The 12,639-nt window shown below is 37.6% G+C and overlaps 1 protein-coding gene across 2 annotated transcripts in view; it reads right to left on the bottom strand.

Annotated features, from left to right (window-relative positions):
* Nucleotides 1–12,639, bottom strand: part of CEP85L (centrosomal protein 85 like) — a 160,463-nt gene that overhangs the window by 85,965 nt on the left and 61,859 nt on the right. For both annotated transcript variants that reach the window (XM_027848564.1, XM_027848565.1), the window contains one exon: nt 2,830–3,608. In XM_027848564.1, the coding sequence (XP_027704365.1) occupies nt 2,830–3,608 (779 nt within the window). The remainder of the gene's footprint in view (nt 1–2,829; nt 3,609–12,639) is intronic.

A 12,639-nucleotide genomic window follows, 5' to 3' on the forward strand; every position in this document is an offset into this window, starting at 1 on the left:
GTTGGACCATATGATCTCCAAGTGTTTCAACCAAATCTAAATATATGCTTCTTTGAGGCAGCTAGGTAGCATTGTAAATAGAGCTGTGTGACCCTGGGCAAGGCACTACCTATTTTCCTCAGTTTCCTCACCTTTAAAATGGAGGTAATAATAGTATCTACATTCAAAGGTTGTTGTGAGGATCAAACGAGATAATATTCGTAAAGCACTTAGTACAGTGACTGGCACATAGTAGGTGCTATATAAGTACTAGCTATTGATATTGTTTAGTGATTTTTTTTCAGTCATGTCTGACTTTTCATGACCCCATTTGGGGTTTTCTTGGCAAAGATACTGGAATGGTTTGCCATTTCCTTCTCTAGCTCATTCTGCAGAGGAGGAAAGTGGGACAAACAGGTTTAAGTGACTTGTCCAGGATCACACAGCTACAGTAAGTGTCTGTGGCTGGATTTCAACTCAGAAAGATGAGTCTTCCTGACTCCAGGCCCGGGACTCTTATCCACTGTGCCACCTAGCTGCCATTATATTCTAGACACATAGGAACATAAAATGGTGTTCAGACAGCGTCAAAAAATAAATCCAACAGAACAAATGCACCAAATGTGTTCTATGGTTCAATCAACAAATATTTACTACCATGTGCATTATGCTAGAGGATGGGGAAACAAATTAATCAAACAATCCTTATTTATTATTATTGTCAATAAGGAATTTGTTCACTATGGAAACTACTTTTCACCATCATAGAAGTATCCCCTCTCCCAGTCAGAACAAAGTACAGAAATTCACACTCCTTCCCCAAAAAAGCCAGGGTCCTTAACGTGCAGCATTCTGGAGAGAGCAAACAGCAATCTAGGGGAATTGCTTCCTAGCCCTCACTTTGTTCCCTGGTGGGAAGTGCCCACTCTGGTGGATCTCAATTCATCTGCTAAATAAATTCTTGCCTTACAGAGTATTCCAGGAACATATTTTATGTGGAGAGCAAGGAGTAGATATATTTCAATTAAACAACAAATATTGAGTGCTCATTCTGTAAAAGTCAATTGAAGTTCAAGCTTTAGATCTGTTCTAGCCAATCCATCAGGGCCTGAGCTTCTATAATTATATACCATACACAAGTAGGTTCAACACATAAGTGAGTTTTCCTGGCTATATAACTAAAGAAGCTTATAGTCGTATGAGAGATTAAAATATATACTCAGAAAAGTTATTTTTGAAGATGTAGAGAACACAAATGACTTGGGGTAGGTAGGGGTGGGAGAATAGGGCAAAGAGATCAGAAATGAGCTTTGAAAGAAGCTAGGGATTTTAAGAAGTGATAATGAAAACATTTGGTGGGGAGGTAAGGGAAGGAAGAGGTTAGAGATAGAGGAGATGGGAGATATTTGGATAGCAAGTCAATCTTTCTTTAGTTCAAAGAAAGCATTATAACAATGGTGGAATGATGATTGTAAGGAATAGCAAATTATATGGTTAAACAATAAAGTGAGCAAAAGGTATTAATAGGGGCAGCTAGGTGGTGTAGTGGATAGAGCACCAGCCCTGAACTCAGACCAAACACTTGACACTTACTAGCTGTGTGACCCTGAGCAAGTCACTTAACCCCCCAAAAAAGAAGTAGGATTTTGAGTTCAGGTCCTCTGACTCCATAACCAGTGCTCTCCCCACTGTGTAGAGTATAGGAATAGAATGACACGTACTAGCTGTGTGACCTTGGGCAAGTCACTTAACCCCGAATGCCTCACTAAAATTAAAAAAAAAAGAGATTAATACATAGAATAATTCATAAAAAGTAGACTGGAGTTAATTATGGAGGGTTTTAAATAATAGACTGCAAGTCTGTAATTTTAACATCATATCAAAATAGGGAGCCAAAGAAGATTTTTCAGCAAGTGAACAATATCTGTCAGACCTGTGCCTCAGCAATAGTATTTTTTGAATTATGTTGAAAACAGACTGGAGAAAGGAGAAAATGGAAGCAGGGACAACCTAATAGGGGGCAATTGTAGAAACTGAGGACAGAGGTGATAAGGATCTAAATCAGGTTGCGGTTGTGAGCGGAGAGAGACGTGGAGAGGTTTGGGTTTTTTTGTTTTGGTTTTTCTGGGTGAGGCAACCAGAGTTAAGTGTCAAGTGTCTGAAGCTGGTTTTGAACTCAGGTCCTCCTGCCTCCAGGGCAAGTGCTCTATCCACTGTGCCACCTGGCTGCCCCTGGAGAGGTTTTGAAAGTTGTTATGGAAAGTAGAATCCACAAGACTTGATAATTGGAGGCTGGGAGGACAAAGGGAGCAGGGGAAGAGAGGGTTAAAGAGGGGGAAGGGTAATAGAAAAAAACACTGGATCTGGAGTCAGCAGACTTGGGTTCAAACCAAAACTCAGCCAATTATGTAACTTTGTGAAAGTCACTTGGGCTTCAGGTGACCTCATCTGGGAAATCAATGGGCTGGACAAAATAATCTGAGATTTTTTCCACTTCTCAAATACAATGATCCAATAAAATATCCTCCTGAGCACCAAAACTTTTAGAAACTATTTTTAAAATGAATTATATATTGTCTTGTCTTTTTGGACAGAGAATAATAAATTCAATTTGGCCTGCAACTAACGTCTCAGGAAATTACAAAGATTTTGCTATCCAAATGTTCTTAAAAATGTTTTATTTAATTCCTATACATTTAACAACTTTATCTGTCAAAAGCTAAGAATAACTACTATAACTAGGTTAAGTAAGAACTATGGTTTAAAAGAAAAAGTAACATTTAACAAGTTCTGTTGTTATAGCATATAGCATCCACTTGAGGGAAGCAAACACCAGATTTCCAGTCTTACCTGCATAGGAGGCTCACTCCCTTGTCTGAATTCTTCAAGTTGGTGCTGTTGCCAGGGAGCTAAGGTGAAAGCTTCATCAATAGGCCTACAATCAGGAGGATTTGCATGTAATTGATCAGTAAGCCACATTTGAGTTCTAACAGAAGGCTGAATAGGAATTCCACCCACAGCCTGCTGGCCTAGCATTAGATATTTTTGTTCATAAGGCTCTGAACTTGTTATAGAAGACTTGCTTTCAGGTAAGGCACTGTATGTCTTGTCTAAGGCATGTCTCCTATGAGCAGGAGAGATTCCCAAGTCTTCTTTGCTACAGCTCTCAAACTTATATTTACAATCCAGAGTTGAAGACCGTATTTTATTTATTTCCTTGTCTTCTAGTTGAAGCATCTCCATACTATCGTGTAAGCAGCTGGGACCATTTGCCCTTAGTTGTGCTATCAAAGCCCTATCTCTCTCTGACTTATCTAAACTACTCCTGGATTCCTCAGATCGAACACTGCCATCTTGACTACAGTTATCTGGGAGGTTGAGTTTAGACAAAGATGACCATTTTCGTACAGGTCGTATGTCCTTCATGTCAAGTGAAGAGTCCAGTTCTCGATTTCGGTTTCCCATTGTCCGTATGAAACCTGTACTCCATTTTGACCCATCAGATGTCAGTGCTTCCCTGTGTTTGGAAATTGAAGAACTGGAATGAGACGGCATCACATGGGCAGTGGGAATTGTGACCAGTGAGTGGCTGGGCTTGAACGATGATGTACCACTTGAAGTAGAATGGTCTGAAAAAAGAAATTTATGATAAAATCAAATATAAGAAGTCAAATTAAATCCCACTAGAAAAAAAAATTAAATACTGTTGAAAGAAAGAAGTAAAAATGGGTTATTTTTCCTAACACAACTTCTTATTTGTCTCCTATGAGCAGGAATGATTCTCCTTAAGTGAAGGGTTGAGTTGTTTGTTGGTTTTTTTTTTTAATTCCTTCTATAAAATTGAACTAAATTAAAATTACTATCAAATGCTATTCACCAAATTGTACTATTATACTATAAAGCCACATGTGTGGCCCAGGGCACTTGAAGGCTATATCAACAGAGGTCAAGTTCTAGAATAGCCTACCAAACAGAACAAGAATGGAACTAGTAACAGATTTCCTAACATCCAGGGACTAGCCTTGATAAAACTCCAAGAAGCTGATCCTCAAAAATTTGGCAATCAGGTAAAATTTTGTTTTAACCCATAATTATTCATGATGATCATTTATTAAGGCACAGATAGGTACCACTATGCTCAGTGGAAGCAAATACTCCAATGATGTCTTAGATCTTTGAAGAACATTGTTCCATAGTTATACAACTGATGATCTAATACGATGTCATATACCTAAGGCACCTCAAAAAGTATGTATCAACACTGATGGTACAGACATGCAAAACAAATAAAAATAAACATTTCTTGCCTTAGCTATTTTCCTGGTTCTTGTTCTCCTACCAGAATTATTTTTTTAAAAAGTCAGATATTTAAGTATGGCCACCTTGAACTATAAAAAATGGGAACATCAAGGAATACAAGGAGATTCTGTTCATTTTTTGTTTTCTGTGAAGGGGGTACATAGTACATTCTCGTGATACTAATTACTTTCTAGCTCCATAGTCCCCAAATAGGGGCTACTCTCATCCCTGTACTTAGAGAGTACCAATGTACTCTCACCTCCATTTTTTTTAAATAAATGAAAAGTATATAGGTAATAATAAACATTTTCAAAGGAAATTTATCCTGCCAATCACCAAAATGTTTTTCTCACCAAAAAAAATCAGATTTCAGTACTGTGTGAGTGTTAATTGGATAAGATCCATATTTGCCATGAGAGAATCAACTCAAGGGTTTCCAAATTTCAAAGCTTTAAAAAGTAGAATTAAGCAATGTTACATATTTCTTGCCAGGACTAAAAAGAGAACTTCACAGATAATTAAGAAAATATGTTTATACAAAAAATGAACTTCTAAACAATTATACAAATCAAATATCAATCACCTAAATTTACTACTACAAAACGTATTTTAATTATAAAGCTTCTTTTCTCATAAGTGTTCACTGTGTGTTGTATCACATACTCATTACAGTATCTTTAAGTTGGGCAAATATTAGTACAATTTAACAGACGTGAGAACTGATCACCACAAGTTACATGACATGCTTAAGAGTCATAGAGAGCCCCTATCTTTTTAACCTATACATTAGTGTTCCTGACCATAAAACAAAATTACTTCTCACAGGATAGTATATCTTGAGGGCCTTTCAAAAAGGAAGAGGGATGTGAGGAAAGGGAGAAAGGAAAAATGAAAACAGGAAAGTCCTGTACCTGATGTCTTAAAACAGGCAAGTTTTCAGTTTTAAAAATACGAGTTGCTTCTTCAAAAAACAACAAAAGGCTAGGATAGATGAAGAATTTCAAGTTGAGGGATAGTTCAGTATAAAAGGGAAAATTAAAATCATTATGAAAATAAGTTCTCCTCTTTGATTACAGCCAGCATTAAGTAACCTAGCTGTACACTATTAATCTATAGAATCTATAGATCAGGAGTCTTCAAGGACTCAAACACATAATTAATCACAACCTCTCAGAGACAAAATACACACAAGCACTGAAATGAGTGTACAAACTACATAGAGGGCAGAGACAGGGAGATTTAAGAACATATAAGTTTATTCTTAAATGAAGTTCTAGCTAATTGTTCAGAGGGCTGCTTTTGTCCAGTTATTTGTACACATTAAAGAGGTGCATAACCTATTAACCTCTTTCAGACTCAATTATTTCTTGAATCACAGAATATCTAAGTTGGAAGTGATCAAGGGTTCTCCAGTCCAACCAACATGACTAGGAATCCCCTTAAAACATACCTTATAAAGGGGTCAGCTAGGTGGCGCAGTGGATAGAGTACCGGCCCTGGAGTCAGAAGGACCTGAGTTCAAATCCAGTCTCAGACAGATAATACTTACTAGCTGTGCGACCATGGGCAAGTCACTTAACCCTGATTGCCTCGCCAAAAATAAAAACAACAATAACATACCCTACAAGAATTCAACCAGCTTTTGCATAAACAACTTGTACAAGGAGGAACCTACTATCTCCTTAAGCCATCCACATCATTTTTGGATAGCTCAAATTGTTAGGGCTTATACTTTCTTATACCAAGTCTCAACTTGCCTTTTTGGCATTTTTATCCATTAATCCTAGTTCTGCCCTCTGATGCCAAGCAGAACAAATTTAATTACTTCTCTACTTGGAAGACTTTCAAATACATGAAGACACCTAGGTATCATGTCCACACTATGTCTCCCTTCTTCAGATTCAACATTCCCAGTTTCTAAATAGATCCTCATGACATGACTTCATGTCATAATCCTAGTTGCCCTTCCACTGAATGCTATCCAGATTCTTAATATCTTTCCTAAAATGTGATAGCAGAACTTATCATGATACTCATTATGGAGCCTGACCAGTACATCAGTTGATTGGGCACATCCATCTCTTAAATTTCCTTTTTTACTTCTCATCAGAAATATTTCTTTTTATGTTTTCAAATTTTCATTCTTGAGAGCTTCCCAGAACACTCGGGCTGACTTTCTCCATAAACATTTAGACCATAGTATCCTATTTATACTTTTCCTAAATCTTTTCCTATCTGCTTTCCTAAACACCAGGGTATATTTCAGACTATGCCTGGGTTTCCTCTCCTGTCTTATAAATTTTAAGATGGAGAATGGTCACTTCTTCCTAATGTTCCAATCATTTCCTTCCCAGATTCACAAAATAAGTTTTAGAACAAGAGTTTCCCTTTACTGATAACTCTTATTTTTTGAAGAATGAAATTATTATTAAAATAAGCTAAGAAATTCTTAGTTGCTCTGCCTTTGGAACAGAGTTCCAATAGGATGTCTAGGCAATGGAAGTTAGCACTATATAAATAATGCTTCTGTGCCAGGCCTGTGATATTATCCAAATTTCTGGTGGTACATAGTTATTCCTTCCACATCATTTCAATATATCAAGAGTTGGTATAAGAAATTAAATGGTAATTTTGGGAAGTTTTGCAGAAGACACAGAAGACACACGAAGGCCAGCGGATAACACAGAGCCAATGACCCAATATTTAACCCAAATTTTACAATAAGGTACTGTAAACACCCCAAAAAAGGAAAAAAAAATTCACACTTCTTCTCTGGTATGAAGGGAGAACCAAAAAATTTTACAGAGATTTTCCAGATCCCAGAGGTGCCCCGTTCCTGCCCCACTACACTCCACAAGATGTGGAAGGGATAAGTGTACTATATGCCCATGAAGATATCACTTGCTTTTTTTTTTTCAAGCTACCACTTTCTAGCTCCATAACCTACTAACAAGAGCATACAATGTTACTCTTATCCCTGTACTTTCTCTATACCTCTCTTGAATAAGGTACACTCTTCCAGAGTAATATTATGTTCTAAGTAAGGATCACATTCCTAGTTTTAATGAGGTCAAATATGCCTTTAGTTAAGATTTCTAACTCACCCTGTCTGTTACCTATACTTTGATCTTGTTCCAGATCACACCCTCTAACTGAATACCTACAGTCCTGGGTTCTGTCCTGGACCTCTCCTCTTCTCCCTCCATACTACTTCACTTGGTGATCTATCAGCTCCCTTGGATTTAATTACCATCTCTATGCTGACGATTCTCAAATCTACTTATCCTGTCCCAAATTCTGCTTACATTCAATCTCACATGACCAGCTGCCTTTCAAACATCTCAAACTGGATGTCCAGAAGACATCTTAAACTCAGTGTCAAAAACAGAACTCATCTTTCCTTGTAAACCCTCTCCACCTCCTACCTTCCCTATCATATCATTGAAAGCAACACACCATCCTCCCAAGCCCTCAGGCTCACAACCTAAGAGTCATCCTGGATTCTTCACTATATCTCATCCCCCATATCCAATCTACTGCCAAAGCTTGATGTCATCTTTTCATGTCTCTTGAGCACCCTCCCTTTTCTCCTCTGACACTGCCACTACTCTAGTACAGGTCACCATCACCTCACATTTTGATTACTGCAATAGCCTGCCGGTAGGTTTGCCCGCCTCAGCTCTTTCCTCACTCCAATCCATCCTCCATTCTGTCACTAAAATGATTTTCCTAAAGCACAGGTCCAATCATGTTACCCTCCTACTCAACAAACTCTTCCATGAGCATATACTAAAATGCTGTTTGACATTCAAAACCCTTCACAACCTAGTCCCTTCGACCTTTCTAGTCTTCTTACACCTCACTTTCCTACAGGTACTCTTTGATAAAGTGACACTGGCCCCTTTGTTGTTCCACAAATAAGATACAGTTCATCTCTCTACTCCAGGGATTTTCTCTGGCTATCCCTAATGCCAAGAGCTCTCTCCCTCCTTTGCTCAACCTTGGCTTCCTTTAAGTCCCAACTAAAATTTCACCTTCCACAGAAAGCCTTCCTCAACCTCTCTTAATTCTAGTGCCTTCCCTCTAGTAATTATTTCATACTTATCCTGTATATATCTTGATTTGAATATATCTGTCTGCATGTGGTCTCCCCCATTAGATTGTAAGCTCCATGGGGCTCAATGATTATCTTTTGGCTCTTTTCGTATCCCAAGAGTTAGCACAATTCCTGATATTTAACAGACACAATATATATTTTTATTGATTGATTGGTTGCATTTGAGTACATATATATAACCATAGATTTAGAGCTGGAAATTACCATTGAGACCACTAAGTCCAACTCCCTCAATTTACACATTGAGAAATTTACTCAGGATCTCACATCTACTAAATGGCAAAAGATGGATTTGAATCCAGGTCTTCCCCATGTTGTGTCCAGCAATCCAAACACTTCATCACATTGCTTCACACATCAGGCCATGAATTTTATTGTTCACTTCTTTCATTGATTTTGTCTCTAAATTTTGAGGTATCACTAAAACTTTTTTACTTATATTTATAACCACTTTCTGTAGTATCTATTATGATAAATTTCAGCAAATTTCTCCCTCCTCCTTTCCCTCTCCATTTAAGGCTCTTTTGACACAAATACAATTTTACTCTCCCTACTGAAAGTTTCATATTCATCTTTAATTTCATATTACTGTCACATTTTCCAAGTTTTAATCTTTAAATAAAGCTAGTCTAAATTACAAATAACATTTACATAGTGATTTAAACACAAAGCATTTTGTATGTATTATTGAATTTCAGTCCTACAATAATCCTGAAAATTATTATTAGCCCCATTTTCCAAATGGGAAAACAGACTCAGAGATGTAAATGAACTTCTCCATTATCAAGTGTCACAGTGAAGCTGAACCCACACCTTCCTGACTCCAGGCCCAGCACTTTCTCTGTTTCACTACACCATCTCTCATGAAACAATTCACAATACCACTGAACAAGTATTAGCACACTTTAAAATCCACGTACTTAACTGTTTAGTTTCTAAGATTCTGGAAAGAACTTACCAATTTCCTATCTATCTTTCCACAAATAGAGGCCCCATAAATTTTTCTGAAGCATAAACTTTTTAAAGTCACCAATTTTTTAGAAATAGAATTATAGCAACACTCAAAAAAGGGGGGGTTTATATATGCTAGTTTGGAAATTACAAGGAAATAGAGTAAAATAGAGAGGAATGAAAAAGAATAACTTTCCATAAATTTTGTATCCTTCCTCAACTTAAAATAATTCAACAAAATTAAAAAGCCAAATATTTATTAACATTTCTATTGACTACTGTGTGCAGATAGACTACTGTGCTGGGTGCTGAGGGAAATACAAATTTAGTTATGATAGACAGTCTCCACCATTAAAGAAATATACTTAATTTTAATCCACATAGGGCAAAGATACAATTACTACAATCTAATGGATGGCTAAGAAAAAAATTCAATTGGTTGCAGTATACAATATTGAATAATAAACATAATATTAAAGAAGGTAACAAATGAACTAGGCTTTGAAGGACATCTATGAATTCAATAGAGAAGACTCGGGGTAGGGGGAGAGAATGTGGAGGGATGAGAAAGGGACATTCCAAGCCTGAAGACTAGTATGAATAAAAGGCAAAGAGCCAAAACAAAGTGCCAAGACACATTTGTGGAGTGGAATAGTCAAATCTGATTGAAGTACACAGTTCACAAAAAAAAGTTTACTATGAAATAAAGTTGAAAAGCTAGAACCACTAAAGACTTCTGAACAGGATTACAAAACTAAATCTATTGGTTGGTTATAAGCTCACTCTTAATAGTGGTATGCAGGATTAGCTAGAGCTGTAGAGAGAATGCCTCCTTTATTTCCAAAACAATCATAGCTCTGCTCTCAGTGAATTCCAAGTGACTATTATTAAATTCATCAATGTTCCAAAGGACATATGGGAATTTTCCGAACAGTGTTAAGTGCTGATGACTGAGATTCAAAAAGGTAAAGTGACCTCCTGTCACACAGTTTTTGAAGTTAGAAATGGAACTCAAATTTCTTACTTATTCCAAGTCCAGTGTTAGTCTCATTTCAATAGCAATCCCAATAAAAATGTAGGATGGGACCCACACTGCTCAAAAACTCTTTTTTACCCTCAGGTTCATTATGGAGGGTTCTGGGTAATCATTATTATGCAAATGCAGCTCAAACTCCTAGATCCAGTATATTCTCTATCAAAAAATAAAGAATTATATATAAATCAACTATCAAAGCTTTTAATTTGGATAGCCCCACTCCACTACCAGATACAAAAAGGATATCATCTCCCACAGATTCCAAGATTGCCCATAGGAGGTCAGGGTAGCAACTCAAGCTCCTCTGCTGGAATCACAACTGAAACACCCCTTACAGATACTTTGTCTCCAATCTACCTCTAGGGAACGATCCCTTACTACTGTCCCACTCTTCCTACGGAGCTGGCTTCTTGAGCCTATTGCCATCTGCTACAGGTATCATCTATCACCGAGGCTGCTTCTCTACTGCGCTGCAGCCATCTGCAGCTGGAGATGGCATCTGCTCCTGGGACTGGATCAAATCAATATATTTTCAACTCTTGTTAGTCAGCCTCATAGAGGCTCAGGGTTGGCACACAAAGGAGCCCCCTCAAGAATCTGTCAAGACTTCTTTTCCCTCCAACCACACCACTCAATAAGAAGTCTCTCAGGAAGTGATGCAATTTTTTTCTTTTTTTTTGGGGGGGGGGGGTGTGGTAATCCAGGTTAAGTGACTTGCCCAGGGTCACACAACCAGGAAGTGTCAACTGTCAGAGGCCGAATTTGCACTCAGGTCCTTTTTTGGTGAGGCAATCGGGGTTAAGTGACTTGCCCAAGGTCCCACAGCTAGTATATGTCAAGTGTTTGGTCTGAGGCCATATCTGAACATAGGTCCTCCTGACTTCAGGGCCAGTGCTCTATCCACTGCGCCCCCTAGTGGCCCCTGGTGATACAATTCTTTTCCACACCAATCATACCTCAAGTTAACTATCTTTAAGCCTCAATATGCCACAAGAAAGAGTGGAGAAGGATGCAGCTGAGGACTATTTGCTTCCCATGCCTGCTATTTATTAGACCCAAGTTTCTTCTTCCTTATCCATCATCCCCACCCACAACAATCTGTTATGGGAGGAGGGGTGCAGCGAATTAGCCCTTTAAAAGAGGTTCTTCATCTTTTTTTGTGTCAAGGACCATTTTGGCATCAGGGTGAGCCCCTTCTCAAAATAATGTTTTTACATACATAAAATGCATAGGATTACAAAGGAAACTAACTATATTTAAATGCTCATCAAAATAAATTGTTTTAAAAATGAATTCATGGTGGCAGATAGGTGGTACAGTGGATAGAGCATCAGCCCTAAAGTCAGGAGGACCTGAGTTCAAATCTGGCCTCAGACCAAACACTGGACACTTACTAGCTGTGTGACCCTGGGCAAGTCACTTAACCCCAATTGCCTTACAAAAAAAAATTAATTCATGGACCCCAGGTTAAGAAATTTTGCTTTCAATAAACATTGTTTAGATTACAACATCATTCTGAGACACTTAACTTTATGACCTACACTATAGGATTTAAATTTTAAATTAACTTAAGAGCTTTTATATTTAGATGGTCTAATAACCTTGGAAATGTTATAAATCTAAAAATCACATGTATTTAAAATTCAGGGCAAACTCTTAATTTCACAGAAAATGCCAGAAAGTCACAATTAGAAATTGGGGGAAGCTAGGAAGAGTCATTAAAATGAATGAACCAAACTTACACATTGGTTTTAAAACAATTTATTTAACCTTAACTATACTTGGTATTAGGGCAGCTAAGTGGAACAGTAAATAGACTGCCCAGCCTAGAGTCAGAAAGATTTATCTCTTCCAAGTTGAAATCTGGTCTCAGACATTTATTGGCTGTGTGACCCTGAGCAGGTCACCCTGTTTGCCTCATCTGTTCCTCATCCACAAAATGAGTAGGAAAAGGAAACGGCACCACTCCAGTATCCTTATCAAGAAAACTCCAAATGGAGTCACGAAGAGTCTGACACAACTGAAACAACTAAACAACAATGCTTGGTGTATTATCTTGAAGGTTACAAATAAGAGTCTACTGAAAAACAACAAAAATTTTAAGGAAAATGTTTTCAAGAGAATTAAGAAAAATGTCACTGCTCTAAAAAGTGTAAGGAGGGGAAAGCTGTACTAGTTATGTTTCATGAAGTTGTGATTTCTGGTTGACAGTTAAGAGAAGCTTCAAAATATACTTCAAAAGGAGCTGAAACTTCAT

This window comes from Vombatus ursinus, unplaced genomic scaffold (assembly GCF_900497805.2).
Source record: "Vombatus ursinus unplaced genomic scaffold, bare-nosed wombat genome assembly UNPS02006779.1, whole genome shotgun sequence".
NCBI lineage: Eukaryota > Metazoa > Chordata > Mammalia > Diprotodontia > Vombatidae > Vombatus > Vombatus ursinus.